The sequence below is a fragment of the Zootoca vivipara genome, chromosome 2 (assembly GCF_963506605.1).
Source record: "Zootoca vivipara chromosome 2, rZooViv1.1, whole genome shotgun sequence".
NCBI classification, from domain to species: domain Eukaryota; kingdom Metazoa; phylum Chordata; class Lepidosauria; order Squamata; family Lacertidae; genus Zootoca; species Zootoca vivipara.
In genome coordinates, this window is record NC_083277.1 from 56856894 (window position 1) to 56878297 (window position 21404).

Consider the following 21404-nt stretch of genomic DNA (forward strand, 5'->3'; position numbering starts at 1 on the left):
AGTGACGTTGGATGTCAGTTGAATTGGCTACATGGAGCTGGATGCAAACCAGGGGGGAACAAAGTCCTTGTCGGAGATCGGGTAAAGAGTTGTTCCATCTCGCTAGATAGCTAAATGTTGACTCAGTCCCAACTCAGCCTAAGACGACCAGCTAATATTATGTTTGTAACCTCACCCTCAAATACTTTCAGGGCAGCTCCAATGGAGTTTCCCCAGGTTAACCTCACAGTAACCCTGCAATTTAGATTAGGAAAGGAGATTTGGATGGGGAGAGAGCTGGGTTCAAAGCTCTGCTGCAACCGGAAGCGCACTGGGTGAACTTGGAGAACTGGGCCAAAACTAGCGAAATGAATTCCAATAGGGACTAATGGAAGGTTCTGCACTTAGGGAGGAATAACCAGCTGCGCAAATATAAGAGGGGGCACATCTGGATTGCCAGTAGTACAAATGAATAGGGTCTTTGTAGATCACAAGCTCAACATGTGATGCAGCGGCAAAAAAGTGAATACTATTATAGGCAATATCAACAGAGGTATAGTGTCTAGATCAAGGGAACTAAGAGCACTGCTCGGTTCTGCCTTGGTCAGACCACATCTGGAATACTACTGTGTCCATTTCTGGGTGCCACAATTTAAGAAGGATATTGACAAGCTGGGATGTGTGTGGAGGAGGGCAACCAAGAAGATCAGGGGTCTGGAAACCAAGCCTTATGAGGAACAGTTGAGGGAGTTGGGTATGTTTAGCCTGGAAAAGAGGCAACTGAGAGGAGATATGATACCCATCTGCAAATATCTCAAGGGTTGTCACATGGGGGATAGAGCAGGCTTGTTTTCTCCTGCTCTGGAGGGTAGGACTCAGCCAATGGATTCAAGTTACAAGAAAGGAGATTCTGACTAAGCATCAGGAAGAACTTTCTGCCAGTAAGAGCTGTTAAGACAGTGGAACGGATTCCCTCGGGAGGTTGTGGACTCTCCTTCCTTGGAGGTTTTTAAACAGAGGTGGATGGCCATCTGTCATGGATGCTTGAGATGAGATTCTTGCATTGCAGGGGGTTGGACTAGGTGACCCTCAGGTCTCTTCCAACTTTACAATTATACGATTCTGTTATTCTATGACTTTCTTCACAGCCACTAACTAATAAAAGGATTTGTCTTTGCAGGGTGGATGAGGAGACAGAAAAGGAGCCTGCCTGGCACCCTACCCACCTGCAGCTGACTGTCTTGCGTGCCTGCTCTCTACGCTCCAAGGGCGCCACTGGCACCAGCAACCCTTACGTTGTGATTCAGCTACAGAAGCAAAAGTTCAGGACATCCGTAGCCCTACACAGCCTGAGTCCCGAATGGCATGAAGAGTGTACATTGCAGCTGCCCAGTGTGCTGGATGACTCAGAAGAGAATGGCCTCATCCTTACCGTCATGCACCAGTCCTTGCATCATTTCAACCAGTTCCTGGGCAGAGTCTGCTTGCCTCTTGCCCAACTTTTTCAGGACAAAACGAAGAGAAGAAATGAGTGAGCATCACCTGCCAGCCCTGCGTCTATCTCGCAAAGTCAAGCTGGGGATAGCCAACACAGTGTCCTCCTGGTGCAATTTCCATCAGCCATAGCCAGTTTGGCCAGTGGTCAAGATTGATGGCAGTTGTAGTCTAGAGGACACCATGCTGGTTAATCCACATTTTTGAACCATGGGGTGGCATCAGGCAAGATGTGTAGGAAGATATAGTTTGGAGCAGTGGCGGAGCTTCATGCTCCGGCACCGGGGGGCGGAGAGCAGGGGGGACTGGTGTGTGTCCTGGGGGCACGGCGTGCCGCCGGATGGTGTGGCACACTGCGTGAGGGGGTGTGGCGCCCAGCACGGAGGGGGGGGGCAGCTGCGATGGCACCCCACTGGGATCGCGCTGCCGGGGGCGGTGCGCTCCCCCCGCACTCCTCTTCCTCTGCCAGTGGTTTGGAGGTGATGGCCCTTAAGAAAGTGTTCAGCGCCATAAGCAGCAAAAATGTGGCAAAGCCTTTTAAGAGGTGCATCATTGCCCAGCCGAGGTAGCAATGCAAATGTCATGCACACACAAACACATGCACACAATAAGAGACTGGACGAAAACTGGCTGCAAACTAACCAACCCATAGCTTCCATAAAAATGCACATATTGAAGGGCTATGTAAAAGTGCCTAATTTTAGCTGGGATTGTAATATTAGTAAGTACTTGGGAGGAAAGGAGAGGGCCTGGCCTTTTCCATTGGGGCTCCCCACTTGTTGAATGCTTTCCTGCTGAAGTCCACCTGGTACCATAATTAACGTCCTTCTGGCTCCAGTTAGAAACTTATCACTTCCCAGGCATTTGATAGCAAAATTGTAATAATCTATTTATTGATGGTGTGCTTTTGCTGCTCTTTTATTGGTTGTTTTATTATATGGCTTTTTTGTAATACATCCTCCCCCCCCTTTTTGTGCCATGCTTTAGGCTTTTAACATTTTGTAAATCACTCATAGGCTCCTTTTGTAGCAAGTTATTAATTAATAGCTGACTGGAGAAGCAAGAGGGAGGATTCTGTCTTCTTCAGAGCTGGTAGGGAAGTTTAGCATATGGATGACATTTAATACACTTCTCCAGTCACACTCTTTGAAATGCCCAGTTGCAGAATCTGGCAGGCTCCACCTTCAGCAAACCACCCAGGCGCACCATGTTTAACATCTCCAGTATAGAATAGGGCAATTCACATTTTCCAAAATGTAAGTTGCAGCAATTAGCCTGTAAGCAAACAGGAAACTGGTAGGCCGAAAGATCCAGCCAAGTGCTGAGGTCACTGCAACACACACCCAAATTGGAAATTTAGGGGAGTTGCAAACTTCTCATCAGCTGCCACCAGTTTACAAAATGGTTACATTCACACTGTGGCAAGTTACAACTTGGTCAATATTCAACCGCAGTATATGACAGGGGAAACCAACAGTGCCCTCCAGATGTTGTGTCGCACGAATCCCATCACCCTCAGCCAGCACAACCAAAGGTCAAGAATCATGAGTGTAGTCCAGCAACATCTGCAGGGCGCTGTGTTGGCTACCCCTGCTCTAGAGCATCCTTCTGAAACCCAGCACCCTCTAGATGTGTACTGCAACTCTCTTTAGCCCAGGGTTTCCCAAACTTGGGTCTCCAGCTGTTTTTGGACTACAGCTCCCATCATCCCCGACCACTGGTCCTGCTAGCTAGGCATGATGGGAGTTGTAATCCAAAAAACAGCAGGAGACCCAAGTTTGAGAAACACTGCTTTAGCCCAAGTCAGTCACTGTAGTACAGGGTTGTGCAAAACATCCGGAGGACACCAGGCTGAGGAAGGTTGCCCTATTGTGTTACCACATAGGTCCCAAGAAACAACCTGGTGGCTATATTCTGCCTCTTCTAACCTAGACAGTACGCCTCTGAATACCAGTGGCTGAGAATCACAAGTGGAGAGAGCGCTATTTGGCTCTGCTCCTGCTTTTGTGCATCTCATAAGCATCTGGTTGGTGTGAGAACAGGATGCTGGATTAGATGAGCCTTTGTCCTGGTACTGCAGTGGTAACCCATAGAGCCAGGGTAGACTGTGTGCAACTCTTCAGATTTTTCAGGCTACAATTTGAGTCACCCCTGCTCAGTAGCCAAACTGACTGGGTCTGATGGGACTTGTGCTCCACAACACCATGTTGCCTCTCAGCAGTAGAAGAGTGGCAAGTTAAGACACCTGCCATAGAGACCATTGCCTTCTCTCTCTGCAGGTGGTTTGTGCTGCAATCTCGACCTGGCAAGAAGGAGAAGACAAGAGGACAGCTGCAGCTGGACATTCAGTTCTTACAGATCTCACCACAAGCCAGTGAGCCAGCGTTAAACTCTCGTGGGCCCTGGGCTTTCTTCTCCAGATTCTATGGGAGCAGGAAGGGCAGGCGGTACAAGGTGTACAAAGAAGCTCCATCTCAGTCACCTAGCTTGGTATGTGAAGCAGGACAGAACCTGTCCCAGTTATTGAGTTCTCTTCTGCAAGGGGTGCAGGCACTTTCCTTTTTCAGCCAGTAGAAGCTGAAGGCATTTGGGCCAGAAACTCCACTTTTTAAGTAGTTCTGTACACAACTTGCATAACTGGCAAAGTGTTCCTAAAATACAAAGGCAACCCTGTTGGCCCACAACTATCATTCAGAGGGCCTTCTTGGTGGTGGCATCTGCCCTCCCACCAGATGTCAAGGAAATAAACAACTACCTGACTTTCAGAAGACATCCGAAGGCAGCCCTGTTTAGGGAAGTTTTTAATGTTTGACGATTTATTCGGTTTAATATTCTGTTGGGAACCGCCCAGAGTGGCTGGGGAAACCCAGCCAGATGGGTGGGCTATAACACACACACACACACACACACACACACACACACTCCACATTAGGGTAATCCTGTCATGTGGCCAATCAATATGTCAAAAAATGGTGTGCAAGCTTTTCTGTTCTCCAGAACTCTTCATCAGGCAGATAGTAAGCAGAGCAAATGGTGGGTGGGAGGAGGTGGCAGCTGGTGGTGAAGTCATCACTGTATGAGTCTTTAGATGGAGTGAGATATGAGACCACAGACGTTCAAATGAGGTTACATTAGGTATTACGGAGGCATCAGTTTGCACTGTGGCCTCTTGGGAAGCAGAAAACCCTCTTGGTCTACTGCCTTAGGCTACAGTCCTATATACCCACTGACTAGTGGTTAAGCATCCCTGGACTCAGGTGTGCTGTCAGCCAAATAATCCTGTTCCTCAAATAGAATAATACCGAGCAAGGCTTCCTGAATAGTGACTAACCGCCAAGGCCCATTTTGTTTCCATTCCTTGCAAATGGTGACAGACTTCCCTTCCCTTTTTGTTGGTTAAAAAAAAATCCAAGCATTTCTCTAATAGGGATAAGAACATTGGGAAGAGAGGAAGCCTAGCCAACCAAGTCCTAGTTCTCTTTATCAAGCATATCACTATAAGCATCATTTCTGGCGGGGGATGGTAGGCAGTGACCCTAGTTGGGCACATTTGAATAGTGGTGGAGTTAGCTTCAGAGCTGCTGCCTTAACTCTGTATGCTTCCCTATTATACAGACAAACGACGAGGATTCATCTTCCTCCAGTATGACCACTGAGCTAGAGGCCTCATCAATGAAGTCTGCATCCAAGTGTGGCAGCTCCTTGCACATGGTAGCAGGTGACTACAGAGAGGAGGAAGTGCCCAAGCTGTATAAGGCAGCACTGTGAACACCTTACCAACTGGAGGGTGTTACCTCCATGTAGGGGTTGCCAATGTAGTACCTTCCAGATGTTGTGGACTACAGATCCCACCATCCCTGGCCACCGACCATGCTTGTTGGGAGTAGGCATCCAATATCTGGAAGGCACTAGACTGCAGAAGGATGCCCTGTGAGATCGCTTATCACAGGCATGCACTAGTTCCAACCTTGCTTTAGAAAAGGAGCATGTGCTAAACCTTTAAGACCTGCAGTACAAACTGACCTGAAGCATAGCTGGCCCTCTTTCTCCAGGGAAGCAGACCCAAACTATCGCTTAGCTGATCAAACAATTGCTAAGCTGTGTTATCAGTGGTAAGCCCCTGTTTATTTCATAAATGAGACAGCACCCCATCTTCAGCAACTTCCTATTACTGTCGGCAGTGCATCTTCCATTACTTGTAGTGTCAAAGTGCATCATCAGAGAACTAATGGGGACAACATTCTCAATTCTCGATCAACTTCCACCATTAGCTCCCAGCAACTGCTATAGTAGCTTCACATTGCTGAAAAGTGACACCAGGGATGTCAATATGAGAGGGATGGGTCTCAGAAAAAGTATTGCTCTACTTCCTTTGTGTTAAGGGAAGGATTCAGATGACAGTACGCATGAGGGGCCATGTGGGATAGCCCCACTCACACTGCTGGCCACATTCAGCAACGGTGAGAGGGTCTCCAAGTCAGTGCCAACTCTGTCACATATCTCTGCCTGCCACAGATGCTCCATGCTAATCTATGCATCTGCCTCACATGTGCTTTCACATGAGGGTTTGCTCATTCAGATCAGTACCTACTTCTTGGTGGTCACCCTCCAAGTCTGAGAGGACAGACTGACAAGCCAAGAGTTCCACTGTGCACTCTCCAATTTTGCCCTGGTGCACTGTGGATTGTCTGCAAAATCTGGAAGATTTAGGCAAGGACTAGATTAGGGGGAAACAGCAAAGCAGTCAGCACATATAGAAGCCTAGAAGTCAAGGGAAGTTGCTAAAAGTGCAACACCGCTGGCTGAAAGTCAATCTTGATTTCCATGTACCCAGCGGCAAGCAATTAATGAAAAGTTTTGTTAAGTGGGAACTGCTTTTGGGGTGTAGAAAATCACAATTCTGTAACCCCTTTGGCTCTACCCTCACCCCTTACAGCAACTTCGGCTGGCAAAAAATCTACCTCCAAAACTCAGCTGCAGAAGCTTATTTCGTGCAACTACAAAGAACTCACCCCTGATGCTAAGAACCTGGCAGCCAATTCAAGTCAGTCTGAGCATCCAAGTACCCTTGAACAGTTCAGCAGCATATTTACTCAACAGCTCAAGAAAAAATCTAAGCCTCTGAAAGAGGAGAGGAACCTGGAGGCGGCAGGCATTTCTATGGAGGCTTGGCAAACATCTCTCCCACCTCTCCATGTTGCAGGGCCCAGTGACATCCCTCCACGAGCACAGACCCTTCACCTGTCGACAGTGAGCCTCCAGCAGACAGCCAGCACTGCTACAGCCAGCTCTGTGACCAGGCACTTCCACAGATGCCGCATGCACCTGAGTAGGAGCTATCAGTTCTTTCGCAGGTGTTTTGGCCTGGTTCCCTGATGCTGGGGGTCCGTCTCTTGTTCTCTTGGTGAAGGAGATTTATTGGAATAGTCATATTGTACAAATGCATCATATTCAGACAATATATCTCTTTACTTGTGTGGCTAGTTTTTTTAATTTTAAGGCGTGCCTTCAGGGATCTGAAGAATGGGTTTGGATGAGGGTTCTGGATTAGAAAGTTTAATGGGCCAGAAAAGTGAGAAGGTGCAAATCAAAATGCCAGATACAGTGGAACCTCGTGCTACGTAGCGCCCTCCTTGCAAACGCTTCGGGTTACGAGCTCCGCTAACCCGGAAGTAGATGCTTCCAGTTGCGAACTTTGCCCCGGGATGTGAGCGGAAGTCACGCGGCAGCAGTGGGAGGCGCCATTAGCGAAAGCACACCTCATTTTATGAGTGGTTTTGGCTTAAGAACAGACCCCCGTAAAGAATTAAGTTCGTAACCAGAGGTACCACTGTACTACTTACAGCAATGCCTATGTGTGTGCGTGCACACACACACACACACACACGATTTCCTTTCATGAGGCACTCGCCTTAATGGCTTTATTGAAGCAAGCCAACAGCTTTCACAGTCCCAAAGACCCCAATAACAAGACCCTTTACCATAATGGGTTTAGGTCTGGTGGTTAGTGACAATGCTCTCTGAGCCAGAGCACAAGTGTCCACTTAGGAGGAGACCTCATAAGAAGAGATGGGGTGCACAAGAGCTTCACAGCAAGTCTCTATACATATTTTGAAATAGGAGAGCAGCAAACTTCCAATAAGTTTACCTGATAGTGATTCTGTAAAGTCCTTTAAGCAACAGCCTGGGCAACAAGTCTATAGGTCCCACTGCCTTGTTATCACATAGTGTTGGAGTACTGGCTGATATAGGCAGGATGATTCAGTCACTGACCTGCCTCTTAGTCTCAGATTTTCTTCCATATGTTGAGGTGTAGGTTGCCAAGTCAACATCCTTCTGAACAGGCGCTCAGCCCATTTAATCTTGCCAGTGTCTCTGCATTCACTGCCACTTTGCCTGCATCCACACGGAGGCCATGCTCTGCATCTGACCTGTCAACTGATGTGGATCCTCGGACCTTTTGTTGCAACCATTGGACCCACAGGCATCCATGCCCTGTTGCTGGCTCCTGCAGAAGGATCTGCCTTTGGAGAGTCCAGACACAATTCTGGTAACCAGCTGCTGCAGCAATGCAAGAGTCTATGCAGGAGTCGGCTCAGCCAAACGTGCACCAGGGAGTCTCACTAGTGTCGCATTCTAGGAAGATGTTGAGGATTGTGCAGGGAGATTCTGCCACAGTCAACCGAGTTCGTGACTCCACTCTGTATTGGAGGTTGGTTAAGCCTCCATGACGATCCACCTTGAACTGCTCCTACATGGGAACAAAAATGCCACACGTCATACACACAGGTTCAGAGAAGGAGAGCAAAAAATGACATCATGAAGAGGGCTTGTGTGAAGCAGAGCAAGCAGGGAAGGAGGCTTAAGTGTTGTGAAGGATAGAGTCACAGACTTAAAGCTCTTTATGGCAAAGGGAGGGGTCTAAGACAATCATAATCAAGGGCTCTTCTATTCTGCAGCATCAGAACACCAAAGGTACAATCAGTAAGTTATACAAGTCTCCATAAATTAATTGGCACTGCACGATTCCTATTACTTTGTTTATGGGAGACTTCTTCCAAGTTCCTTTTAAGAAAAACTAGGGAGAAAAGTAGAGAAACACTTGCACCAAGCTGGGAAGGCCTAACCATAGACTACTAGGAACCTTAGACTTTATCTGCTTTCAGCAAAATCTGCCAACTTTGATTCAAAATGTTTCCCTATACTGTAATCATATGGATTTTAAAAGGGTGGAAGAGGGGAAGATGAGATTCTCAATATTTTGTCCTATCCCCAAATCTGCTCCATAGGGTTGGGGAAGCCTCTAGAACAGATTTAGGGGATATGCAGGGAGAGGAGGAGAATGTCCTGTTGTGCAGAGAGAAACGTGCACCGATGTAACATTCACCGTAGCGCTATACTGAATTCCACCCACTGTTATTTATTTCATTTATGTACCACTTCCTGGGAGGCATCCTGAATCAATTTACAACACAAGCTTTGTTCAAACTGAATGGGTGGGCATCATTTTTGAAATTTTTTATTTCATTTTATTTACGGCACTCATAAGGAAGGGAAAGCAGATACACATGAACACTGGGAAGAAACAGATCAGAGGCACTAAAGGACGGAGATAATGGCTGCAAAAGGCACACTCCCTGGTTTCTAATGCTAGCATTTATTGCTTACCTTGTAAAGTTTTTATCCACAGTCATCAGGGATAGAAATGTGTGTTTTAAAATTAAATATTTTGAATAGTCAATACTGTCTACATTTTGTAGAAAAAAATCTATTAATGAATACATGAGTTCCAGGCCATACATATTTCTGTGCCTTCCGATGTAACCATCTTGCTCAAAGCTGTTCTCTCTAGGCTAAGCGGAAGCAACAGTGCAGGACTTACTACTATATGGCCAGCTCCATGTAATAAAAACAATGTATTTTTAGTTCCAACCCCCAGCCACCTGCTTCCCCCATCTCCCACATGAGAAACTCCCACCTGCTTTTGGGAAGCAATGCGCTTCTGGTCTCTCTTGCGCCAAGCTGGGTCATGAAGATGCTGGAATGTCTTATATCCACTTTTAATTCCTGATGGCCGGAACAGCTGAAATAAAAAGTTGGAGCCTACATTGAAGCCAGAAATCTCTGTCCAAAACAGAATTCACACACCATGGCAGAATAATAGGCTCAAATCTCACCCAAGGTCTTAAACTACAGCGAAAGCCATTCTGCAGCCTCACCTGAAGTCCAGCCCCTCTGATGCGGCGATAAAACTCATCATCCTCACGGCCCCAGCCCCAGAAGCGGTTTGACATTCCATTACACTGAAACAATAATAAAGGCACAGTTTAAACCAGAAATATTTTCCCTCCAAGTCTTGGGTCAGAGACAGTAAAATCTGCTGCAGTCTTTACTAAGCCACAGCTAACACCATTACTGCAAGACTCTTAATCTTCAGGATTAAATGGAGTAGAGTGCATCAAAAGCCATTAAATGTACAGTGCCAAGTCTAACCCCTAACTGATTCTGGGATAGCTCAGAAGGTAGAGCTCTTAATCTCAGGGTGGTGGGTTCGATGAAAATAACTAGCAAGGACTTTGTCCTTCTGTGGGTTGTATAAAATATCCCAGGAGCCCAAAGAACTTAGGTCTTACCATTCGATAGTGCTGCTTGGTGAGCAGCAAGATGCCACCTACGTAGGTATTATAGTGGTAGAGAGGGTGCAGCTCTGGCGATGCCACGTGGAAAGGGCCTGCAGCTGGGAAGCCGTAGTCCAATTCCTCATTGAGAGGTAACAAGTCCACATCATGCATGGCAATGTAATCCGTGTCATTGCCACTTTCAAGGAAGCCCACGTTGATCAGAGATGCTCTGTTAAACCTGCCCAAGAGACCAATGCAAGCAGATGGGACCTATGGCAGAAAATTCTATTCAGGAAAGCTCAGCCATCACTGTCAAAACTGTTCAGTTTGTGCACCCAGCCACTGTTTGATAATCTACGCTGTCCCTAGGAACTCACTGGGAGCTGTCATCCGGAGTTTTGGAGCGTCACACTATGCAGATGACACCCACCTCTCTCTCTCTCTTCCATCTGAATCATGAGAAGTGGCTTAGGTGCTACATAGGTAGTAGTGGTTAGCTAGATATGCACCAGCTAATTCACACTGAATAGGCATAGGTGGTATGTCTACCGGGTTCTCAAATCCATTCTGGGTTGGGTTGCACTCCCCTAGAAGGAGCAGGTTCATAGCTTGAGGTAATCCTGGATCCAGCATGGTCACTGGAAACCCAGGTGGCCTCAGGAGCTAGAAATGCTATTTCCAGCTACAGTCCCTTTTGGACGGAGATGACTTGGCCACTGTGTTCCATGCTCTGTTAACTTCCAGACTGGATCACGGCAATGCACTCTACATGGGGCTGCCTTTGAAGAGGACTTGGAAACTTCAACAGGTTCAAAATTCAGGAGCCAGATTATATACTGGGGGTTGCCTTTAGAACTCATATAACCCCTGTTTTAAAACAGCTGCATTGGCTGTTAGTTTCTGGGCTCATGGTAGTGTTTAAAGCTCTAAATGGCTTATGCCCCAAATAACAGACACTGCCTCCATTCCTACAAATCGCCTCAAGTGCTGAGGGAGCCCTCTTTGTAGTCTCACCACTCTCAGAAGTTGGTGGGGTAGTGGCTCAGAAGAGGGCAATCTCTGTGGCAGTCTCTGAGTCATGGAATTCCCTCCATGGAAGTGTTCTGGCACCCTCACAATGCAACTTTATCAATTTCATGTCCAAAGTCACCCTAAGAAGAAGGTAACTATTTGGGATACAGGGTAGGTTGAAACATTGAGTGGAAGGCACAGCATGGGGTTCACATTCACCCATACCTTACAGTACCTGTAATGATCCACCTGGTTGAGTATGAAGATATGATGGCGAATTTTCTTCCTGCTGAGGAAACGATGCATGTGAGGCACAAAAGCCAGCAGCTCTTCAAAGCGCTCCCGGAAAGGCACCAACACTGCTAGACGGTGGGGTCCCCATGATGGGTCATCAGGAAGCTGAGGTAGAGGCTCAAATGTGCAGGGTTTCTGAGGCAGTGTAGCTGCAGCTCTTTGATTTCTAGTCACATCCCCTGAACAACTGAGCTGCAGCCACAACAGGGAGAGAAAACCCAGCAACAGTGCAACAAAAAAGAGTTGAAAGAGAGAAAATTTCCGGGGTAGGATACCAAACAGCCGACAGGACCTGAAGCAAAATCAGAATAGGGCAAGTCAACAGAGTGAAACATGATAGATGATTCCTGTGATGATCCTCCCTCCTCTATTACTAACAGTGTGCTGAAGGAATTCAGTTATTGTTCAAACAACCCACTATTCCTTCTTTCTCCCAAATAAACTCCCCATTTTTATATGGGTTTGCTAGTACATAGAGTACAGTTCCAGCTTTCCAAATAACGTGGCTCTGTATCCTTAAAAACTCCAGGCAAATGTTTCAGGAACAATCTTGTGCCCTCAGTAAGGTTTCCCTCTCAAATCAGGTTCACCTCAGCAGCTATTGCCTCAGCACTTTAGCCTCTGCAAGGCACTCTTTTCCCTCCACTTGCCTCCTCTGTGCGTGACTGTGAGATGCAAACTATCCACCTGCTCCTCAGGCTTAGTTTTATCTCCCCTCTTCAGTAACCACCCTTTTGAGTTTAGATACGTTGCTGGAATAAGGAGGAACATCCAATTTTGACACAACATAGATGAAAGCTTTATTTAACTGGAGAACATGTATATTTCTTTATGGTTTCATTTGTTTAAACTCTTAGTTCATCATCTTCTTTTCATATAACACAGACTTGTTAATACAGCTCCTGCATCCCTCTCCAACACTCTACTCTCCCAACTGCCAACTCCCAACTGCCATTTAGAATCTCCTCAAGCTCCGCCTCCCAAGGAACACCTGCCCAAACTGGGAGTGATAGATTAACCCATGATGAACTGTAGTCATCATCAGGCACTATTCCGCCACAATTCCATGTGCAAAAGAAGGCAAGACAGAAACAAACTGCCACAAGTTTCTCTTAAGCAAGCACCACCTGTTAAGGTGGGGGTCATCACAGTGGCTGGGAGTCAGGCCCCTTATTCAACCCATGCCACAACAGCAAGAACTTTGGAAAAACACTACTGTCACAATGTGAAAATAAAATAGGTAAGACTGGAATGACATGGAAAGATACATCAAGCATTTGTATGGCCCTTTCAAATCTTAAAAGTACTTCACATACCATTTCAGTTATCCTTACAAATATTCATGTGAAGTAACTCAGTATAATTCCTATAATGTAGTTAATTTGGGGGGCGTGTGGGGGCAGAGAAATAATGGCTTATGGCTGAAGCACGTTTTGAACCAGGGACCTTCCAGCTCTTAGATCAAACTACACACTTACCTGGGAGTAAGCTTCACGGAAAATTGTGAAGTATTACTGAGTAAACACGCATAGAAATATGCTGTTACGTTTCCCCCTATGTTACACCAACTCCAAGAGCTCATCCTATCCCCCCATATTCATCCAAAATGGGCTCTTTAAAGCATTGCATGTACCTTGTGCAAAGTGACACCCGCCAACTTGAAAACCCTTCTTCCCAACAACTAATGTGTTGCCAATTACCAGTTACTTGGGAGAAACTTCTTCCTGACTCAAGAGACAACATGAGTTCCGTTACTACAACTCTAGGTTAAAAAAAAGGTTTGCTATATTTGAGAAGAGGAAGGGCAGGGTGAGATAAGGGGAAGTATACAGCCCTCCCAGTTCAATCTCCGTAAAACGCCTCCAGTACAAGCTCCCCGTGCCCCGCTTCAAGTGCTCCTCTCCCTTTCCCCCCTATATAGTGCTTTCCATTCATTCCTATAGGGGAAGTAAACTATTCGTGGAGGAAAAAGCAAAGATGTGTGCCACTCGGTGTATAGTTAAGGCGGGAACGAAGCTTGTTTCTCCGCCATTCAGATTCACGCCCATTCTAACCTCCACAGCACCATTTCTTGACGCGACAGAAAGTCGGGAGGTATAACAGATATTTCAGGACTGAAGCTTAGACGCTGAGCCTTCAGGGTCCGCGAGCGCTTCTCATTCATCCCCCCCCCCACCTTCCTAGTCCTCCTCTCCCTCTCATAAATTTCCTCTCCGTTAGGATACTTACCCGCGGCGATACATAGTAGACTTGCGCCGGGATGGGAACATCCTACTGCCTTGCCGGCAGGACTCCCCACCCAACCCAGCCGGGACACGTTGGCGAGGACACCAGGTCCGTCGACTAGAGCGGTCCTCTAGAAACGTGCTCCCCATTGGCTGTTCCGCCTAACACTCGTTCCTACACGAGGACAGCTACTCAGAGGAACCGCAGATTCGCCGGTTTCCCGGCAGAGGTGGAGAACATAGAAAAAATAGGAGGAGGAGGAAAACGAGGCAGTAGATCTCAGTGGTATCAGGCAGCTTATGGGGAGCAGTCCAGAATGAGCAAATGAATTAACAAAGTTGGGTGATATGAAGCATGTAATATGACTAGTTTTTGTGAAAACATTTTTTTAAAGTTGTAGTGGGCAACAAAGTATTGATTGATACCCTATTACTAAAACTCTTATGTACATGCATTTTGGGACTTCTGAAGAAAGTGTAAGATCTTGACATGAAATAAAGTTAGCAGTCATTGTTAGAAGGAAATACCATCTTTATTGACTTCTCTCTCATTTGCTTTACAGTAGCAACCAGGGCTAAAATAGCCACAATACAAAAAAAACAAGCATGTGCCACTCATTAAAACTGGTCCCTCACCCATAAAGCCTTAGTTGTTTAATCTCCTACATAAAAGCTTGAACTACATTGGAGTATCTAAAATTGTCACCCCATTAAGTTGTCTTAGTTGGTCACAGCAGAGTGTAAGAAACAGGCAACTTCAGTTTCATATGTGCACACAGTCAAGGTGGCTTTAGGAAAGTTGGGATCTTGGAACACTTCAATTGGATGGTGTAGTCAGTGGCACAAACACAGACCATTGCAAATAACACAAACCTGGGAAACTAAAAACAACAACAAAACAAAACAAAAAACAAAACAAAAAACCTCAGATGAAAGAGACCCTTTCCAACAAACCTGGTTCCAATGAATAGGACACCAGCATTCACTCATCTAGTGCAGCAATCTTCATTCTAGAGCAGGTCTGGGAACCTTTGGCTGAATCTTTGTTACTGAACTACAGGTCCCATCAGCTGCAGACAGAACGGCTAATGGCCAGGGATGATGGGAGCTGTCGTTCAGCATCATTTGGAGAGCCAAAGGTTCCCCACACCTAGTCTAGAATGTGCTTTCCTGTGCTCTAAACAGTTTTTTTTTTTAAGATAGACCTCGGCACAGTCATGTAGCTTTATAATTAAACCCAGTTTAATGCCCTCAAATAATTATTCTGAACATCTTCAGCACTTCAATGTTTAGCAAGTTCTGCTATCTGAAAATCAAGACAGTTCAGGCCAGAGCAGATTATGTCTGGCTCAGAACTCCTTAGCAACTGGAGGACATTCACAAGTATCTCAGCAATATACCACCACCACCCTTTTGTAAATTTAATAACACAACATATTCAAAGCAGCAAGGGGAAAAAACAAGATAAAATTTAGTAATTGAAAGGCTGGTGCCATTTGAATTGCAGACTACAGTTGTTCCCAGGTTATAGCCCTCGCCTCTAGTAAACAATTCTGGTTTTTGCTTTGGCAACAAAAAAAATCCCTTTCACATTTTGGAAAGTGTACACTTGTCTCTACTTTCATGTAATATCAGTATGGTAATTGTAAAGCCAAAGCTGAGCCAAGACTATGCTACCCTTTTAGGTTTTCTGCTCAGCCACCATGACACACAAAATATGAGCTTCAGACCTCTATAGCAAAAAGAAGGCATGGATAGGTGTCTCCTAAAAAATCCATCTCAGATACGCCAAGCCAACACAGTCACTTCTCCAAAGGCTTAGTCACCAGTAACATTTACAAACAAAAGACACTGGACATCAGCAATAGCCCCTTCACTTAAATAGTCTACATACGATGGCTAGGTCACCCATAGTGATATTGGCCCGAGAACAAGCTGCGTGCCTCCCAACCCACACGGTTCTTACCCCTCTCCTTATGCACCCAAATTGGGGGCTTGTTACACCAGTTTCTCATAATAACATCCAAACTTAGGCTTAAGTGCTGAAGCTCACAAGTGTTAGGTTTCCATTCCTAACAAGCACGATGTAAGTGTCCAAGCTGGGTGCAATGAAGGGAGAAGGGGAAGGAAGAGTGTATGGGCACATGGTTCAATCTTAGGCCAGTAAACCATGGTTGACCAGTTCAAAATTGGTCTCGTTGAGATTTAACAATCTTTTTGGCTCTCCCCCTAGTTTAAATGTAACAGTCTTCTGGGTCTCCTCCCTCTCAAACAGCAATCTCAGACTTTGATAGGGGAGGAGTCATGAGAGGATGCTTCAATAATTTTGGAATTATAATCAAACCATATGATCTGTTAGATATCCATAAATGTATTTAGCAAAACAAGCCCCTAGGAGACCGGGACTGTAAAGTTACTTGGGAATGGGGTTTGCTTCCAAGTAAATGGGAGTTAGGATTGAGCTGGAACAAGCAAGTCAACACATGTTCCTGCTGTAAGAACAGCAGTGCAGAACCAAGCTTACAAGCAAGAAGCTCACATTCGTAAGAAAATGAGGCATCTGATCTGCCAGAAGAATAGTGGTTGTGCGTATACAGGAAAAGCCAATTTAATTCTAGCAAGCTACAGAGGAAGATATAAGTCAAGTAAATTTCAATACTTGGCTATCCTCAGTCAATAGCCCAATTATTATCACATATCCCAACACATACATACAGTGTCCCCCAATATTATTCCACCAATCCCACAGCAGTTAATCCCAAAATCATTCCATATCCCATTCACATTAAGAATATACAGGACAGGAGAACTGCAGGCAGAGCTTCCAGGTCTTCTTATTCAGTGCTTTTCTTCAAAGCAATATGCTGGCGGCATCAAGAAGTCAGAACTAGTAAAAATACAGCAGGGCTCAAAACTGGCATCAGTTCCTGGGCTTTGTCATTTGTGATGCTGGCTGGAAAAAATGGTCCTGGGTGCCCTTGGGAAGAGTTGATTTTTGATGAATGAAGGACACACTTAGGCAAGAGAAAAGCACCCGCCCCAAAAGCTCCTCACACAGAACATGAGTGACAGTGAGGGAGGGCAGGTCTGGATTGTCTGGAGAAAACACAGGGCCTTAAGAGGCGAAGCTGCTGCCCTGGAACCGCAGCAGGCTGAGATGTTGGCAAGGAGGAAGAGAAATGGAAGGACAGAGGCAGAGAGAGGTAGATGACACTGAGCCTGGACAACAACCAGTCTGGTGGAAGAAGACTGAGGAGAGGAGAAGCACCCGTGCAGGCACTGAAGAACTGGGAATGGCTCCTGTGGGAACTGCAGGCCTTTTGCTGATATCAAACAAACACACCATTTTTTTATACCAGCTTCTTGGCCTCAAAGAAACTTTTAAGATGCCTCATCTGCCAGACTCCAATGGCTACAAGAATGAGGGTCTGGACAATGGACCACCAGAGAACTCGCTGGTTTGTGCTCTCACTAGTTTGCCGGAAGCGCTCCTCTCGCCACTGATGAAAAAAGAAGAGGAGAAAACAGTTTATGAGTAGGAAAGGGGAGAGGCTTCATCAAAAGCTAAAAGGATACTTTTTTAGCATGAGTTAGGGAAACAGCTGACTCTGGCCACAGTCCCACTACACATTTAAAGTACTATGATACCATATTAAACAGCCATGGCTTCATCCAAAGAATTCTGGGAGTTTATTAAGGGTGCTGAGAGTTGTAGGAGGCCTCTATTCCCCTCACACTGCTACAATTCCCACAAATCCCTGTGAAGTGGGATTGCTTGTTAAACCACTCTGGGAACTGCAGCTCTGTGCGGGGAACGGGTCTCCTATAACTTTCAGCACCCTTAACAGCCTATTGTTCCTGGGACCTTTTGGAAGAAGCCATGACTGTTTAAAGTGGTATCACAGTGCTTTAATCATATTGTATGAACATGGCTGAAGTCTACCTTCCGCAAATAGCACAACCTTACTAATAAGGGTGCACACTCACTATAGTCTTACCCTTTAGAAGGAAGCCCTCTTTCCCACGTCAGAACTGTATGATGTGAGCATGTAAGCAGACCACTTCCTTTCTCAGCCTTATTATACAGAGAGGATTACTGGAGACCAGCTGAGAACCTCTTTGGAAGCTGCCCATGCCAAGGCAGACTAGTTGTCCGTCTAGGCTGGTACTGTCTACTCTTATTGGCTGGCGATGTCTAGGGTCTCATGAGGAAATGTCTTCCCCATCATCTGCTGCCAGAGTCTTTTATCTGGAGACATCAGAGAATGAACATGGACCTTTGGCATATGAAGCAGGTGCTCTGCCATTGAAGTACAGAGCTGGATTCAACCAAGATGTTGCACTGGTAGAAACCAGCACAATGAGTCCCACCAGCACAATGGGACTTCCCCCACCACCCCTGCCCTCTCCAAATTGGGTGGGGAGAACCCCCAGAATAGTGCATGAAAGGAGGAGAGGGCAGCTTGTTCCATTTGGCAAGCAGAAATACTTGCGAAGCTGGAACTACCACCTTAACATGACATTAAATTTCACCCACAGTCCCCCTCTTTTTACCCGCTGGTAGTTCTGCTCTTTCTGGATCTGTTCAATCTGCTCTAGGAGCTGGCGTACACGTAGCTGCAGCTCACTCAGCTTGTCCTTGGCTGCAATCTCAGCATAGTCGTTGGCATGTTCCCCAACCTGGATATCGAGGTGGACCCTCTGCAATGAAATTCGAAACGTCAGCAGTGAAAACTTGGGCCTGAAGATACCCACCAAAGCATGATGCTTCAGGAGCTGCCTTGTCAAGTCAAATGAACCCAAGCACAAATCTTCCCTTTGCATGAATTCTCTTACCAGCATGCCTCCCGCAAAAAGGGAAAACTTTGTGGAATTAGAATGTAGGCAGATCTGATGTTCCCCAGGTGTGTGTGAAGTAAAGGTGAATCTGCCCTCTGACCCATACTGTCGAGACAACACCACCTATAGAACAGAACAGAAGAGATGGGAATGTAATGTATGAGTCAACCAAACATACCAAAACCATTTTGATACCAGGCTTCACACAGCCATAATCAGTTAAAATAGGAAACACTGAGTATTTGTAATACCAGTATTTTAGGTTGATTACACAGATGCTTCTGGAATACTCTGCTCTGAATAACTAAAAACTATTAAGATTTCTATTGTGTACCTGAAGTCTTCTGGATAAAGTCTTCAAGCTGCATCTATTCCACCATGATATATTGCCTGTTCTACATACAATATCAACATGATGCACTGCCAGTTCTGCAGGCCATAAAGCCAACATCTGTAGCTCCAACAGGTGTGTGCTGAGTGGTTTTCCACAGCAAAAGGCCATGACAACAAATCAACAGCATGAAGTTTGAGATCCACATTGTTATCTCTCAACAGTCATGCACCCAGACTCTTCTTTGGGGATAAAAGAGGTGGTCTGCAAATTATCCAAAGTTGACTGTTCACAAAACACTGATGTACAGTGGAACCTCGGTTTATGAACACCCCGGTTTACGAATTTTTGGTTTACAAACGCCGTGGACCCATCTGGAACGGATTAATTCACTTTCCATTACTTTCAATGGGAAAGTTCGCTTCAGTTTATGAACGCTTCAGTTTATGAACAGACTTCCTGAACCAATTGTGTTCATAAACCGAGGTACTACTGTAGTGAACTCAACATACTAGTCCTATTGCCACACAAAAGGGCATAAGGGACCAAAAATACAACCCTGCTTCTTCATATCCGGTCAAATCTGGGGTGCCAACTTGAATAAAATATTGGGGAGGCCAAGGTAAGCCCTACCCTGCATAATCAATCAGAAGAGGCAGCACATGCACACCATTTAAATGGCAATGCCCATGGGGGCCCATGACTCCCTCAATTATTGTATTGGAGAGCCTGAAGGGACCTTGGCCCATAGAAGTTGGCTCCTGTGGGTCAAATACTTGCGTATCAGCACACCAGACAACAGACCAGGAGAATACAATCAAAATAATGGCCCTTAGGAGATCAAGATCAGAAAAGGAAAGACCCTTTTCTCTATACTTCTGGAATAGTCTGTGGTTACACCATACACCTGAGACAGACACACATCTGCCCTCAGAGCAACCGAACACGTGGGCCTCTTCTGTGTCCGTATACCTTTTCATCAGGGTCCTTCACTTCCACAAACATGCCCAGGCCAGGAGTAGCTGGTAGGTACTCTTCCCGTTGCTTATCAAACAGCTGTGTCCGGTAATTCCCTGTGATATAGAAACGGAATAGGATGAGGGGAAAGTTGGCCGCCCAGTGAAATAACTTATTTCCCAGCTGAATCTCCATCACCATCTGCTATACACAGGTAAATCTCCTCCCGTGTTCCCATCTCAACCCCCGTTTCATTGCCCAACTCTCTTCCCGATCGGCAGCCGCTCAAAAGCCTTTAATACCCGCAGCCCCCCTAGTTCACTGTGCCCCAGATCCACCCCCTCTTTACCCTTCCCGGGCCATGAACCCGACCCCCACTCTCTAGCTAGCGCCACTTTCCCCGCTCTCCCCTCCGCCCCGCCAGGCGCACCGATGACCATGGTCTCGTCGGGGATCTCCTCGATGAAGCACTTGCGCTCCGTCTCGCCCAGGTGGAAGTAGAGGCCCCAGCCGGGCGACGCGAGGCAGGCCAGCAGCAGCAAGAGCCGCAAGAGCATCGACGGGCTGCGCACGGGAACCGCCATCACGCCGCGCCTCTCCTCTGCTTCTCGAGCCACGTAATCGCTCCAGCCGAGAGGGCTGAGCAGCCGCGCGGCCTTCAGGAGGCAGGACTACAATTCCCAGCAGCCCTCGGGAAGGCAGCGGCGCCGGGCCGTTCGCTGGAGAACCTCCCCTCTCCTGCAGGAGAGGTGCCGGTGTGCCATTGGTCAGAAGCGACGGCGTATGTCGCGGGGGCGGGGATCTGCGCCTTGCCAGGTATTTTTAAAAAATATATAAATTTTTAATGCTTTTTCAGGTTTATACATTTCACTAATTTTACAATCATTTTAACATTTCAAAGCTTGACTTCCTCCCCCCCCTTTCTACAGTTCCTTAAATTTATATCTTTTTATATCTTCTGCATATCCAAATTAACTTAATTTGCTCATTCATCTACTTTAAATATATACTGTACTCTTATAAAACTGCAGGTTATTACAATAATCCTGCTAGTCTTGCCAGATGTCTTGGACTACAATGCCCATCTTCCCTGCCACGTGGGTTATGCTGGCGGAGGACTGATGTGGGTTCCAGTGCAACATTTGGAAAGCATCACCTGGCTAGCGGCATCCCCTTCTCCCTTAGCACCTCCAAACCCCGTTAAGACACTGCTGTCGTAGAATACGCCTCAGGCTCTCTCCCTGACTTCTGGAACAGAAAGTGCTGCAGCCAAAGCGCAAGCCTGAGCCAGTTTCTCAAGTATTGGGAGTGCAGAAACCCAGTTCAAAATGCACTTTAGGTGTGATAACAGGAATGGCCTGGACTCTCTGTCTTGGTCAGACCACACCTGGAGTACTATGTCCACTTCTGGGCACCCCGATTTACGAAGGATGTTGACAAGCTGGAACATGGGGGGGGGGGGGGCAAGATGTCAAGGGTCTGGAAAACAAGCCTTATAAGGAATGGTGGAGGGAGTTGGGTATGTTTAGTCTGGTAAAGAGGAAACCAAGAGGAGATATGATTAGCTACTTTCAAATATCTCAAGGGCTGTCACATGGAAGATGGAGCTAGCTTGTTTTCTCCTGCTCAGGAATGTAGGGCTTGAACCAATGG

General features: G+C 46.4%; 3 protein-coding genes across 3 annotated transcripts; 1 reads left to right on the forward strand and 2 right to left on the reverse strand.

The window, feature by feature from the left end:
* The first annotated feature begins 31 nt into the window (after positions 1-31).
* Positions 32-6849, forward strand: LOC118080039 (rab11 family-interacting protein 2-like). The gene is made up of 5 exons (XM_035104970.1): positions 32-81; positions 1145-1510; positions 3753-3963; positions 5089-5191; positions 6410-6849. Exons 1-5 carry the CDS (start codon positions 32-34, stop codon positions 6847-6849), a joined length of 1170 nt encoding a protein of 389 aa, XP_034960861.1.
* On the reverse strand, positions 6486-13741 carry B4GALT7 (beta-1,4-galactosyltransferase 7). The gene is made up of 6 exons (XM_035105874.2): positions 13629-13741; positions 11341-11691; positions 10107-10332; positions 9693-9776; positions 9452-9556; positions 6486-8224 (listed from the first exon to the last, which is right to left on the reverse strand). Exons 1-6 carry the CDS (start codon positions 13667-13669, stop codon positions 8069-8071), a joined length of 963 nt encoding a protein of 320 aa, XP_034961765.2. The 5' UTR covers positions 13670-13741; the 3' UTR covers positions 6486-8068.
* A 394-nt stretch (positions 13742-14135) lies between these two features.
* On the reverse strand, positions 14136-20424 carry TMED9 (transmembrane p24 trafficking protein 9). The gene is made up of 5 exons (XM_035105875.2): positions 20182-20424; positions 19767-19867; positions 18461-18586; positions 18179-18325; positions 14136-17124 (listed from the first exon to the last, which is right to left on the reverse strand). The coding sequence occupies exons 1-5, from the start codon at positions 20333-20335 to the stop codon at positions 16975-16977; spliced, it is 678 nt and encodes a 225-aa protein (XP_034961766.1). The 5' UTR covers positions 20336-20424; the 3' UTR covers positions 14136-16974.
* Between the last annotated feature and the right edge of the window lie 980 nt (positions 20425-21404).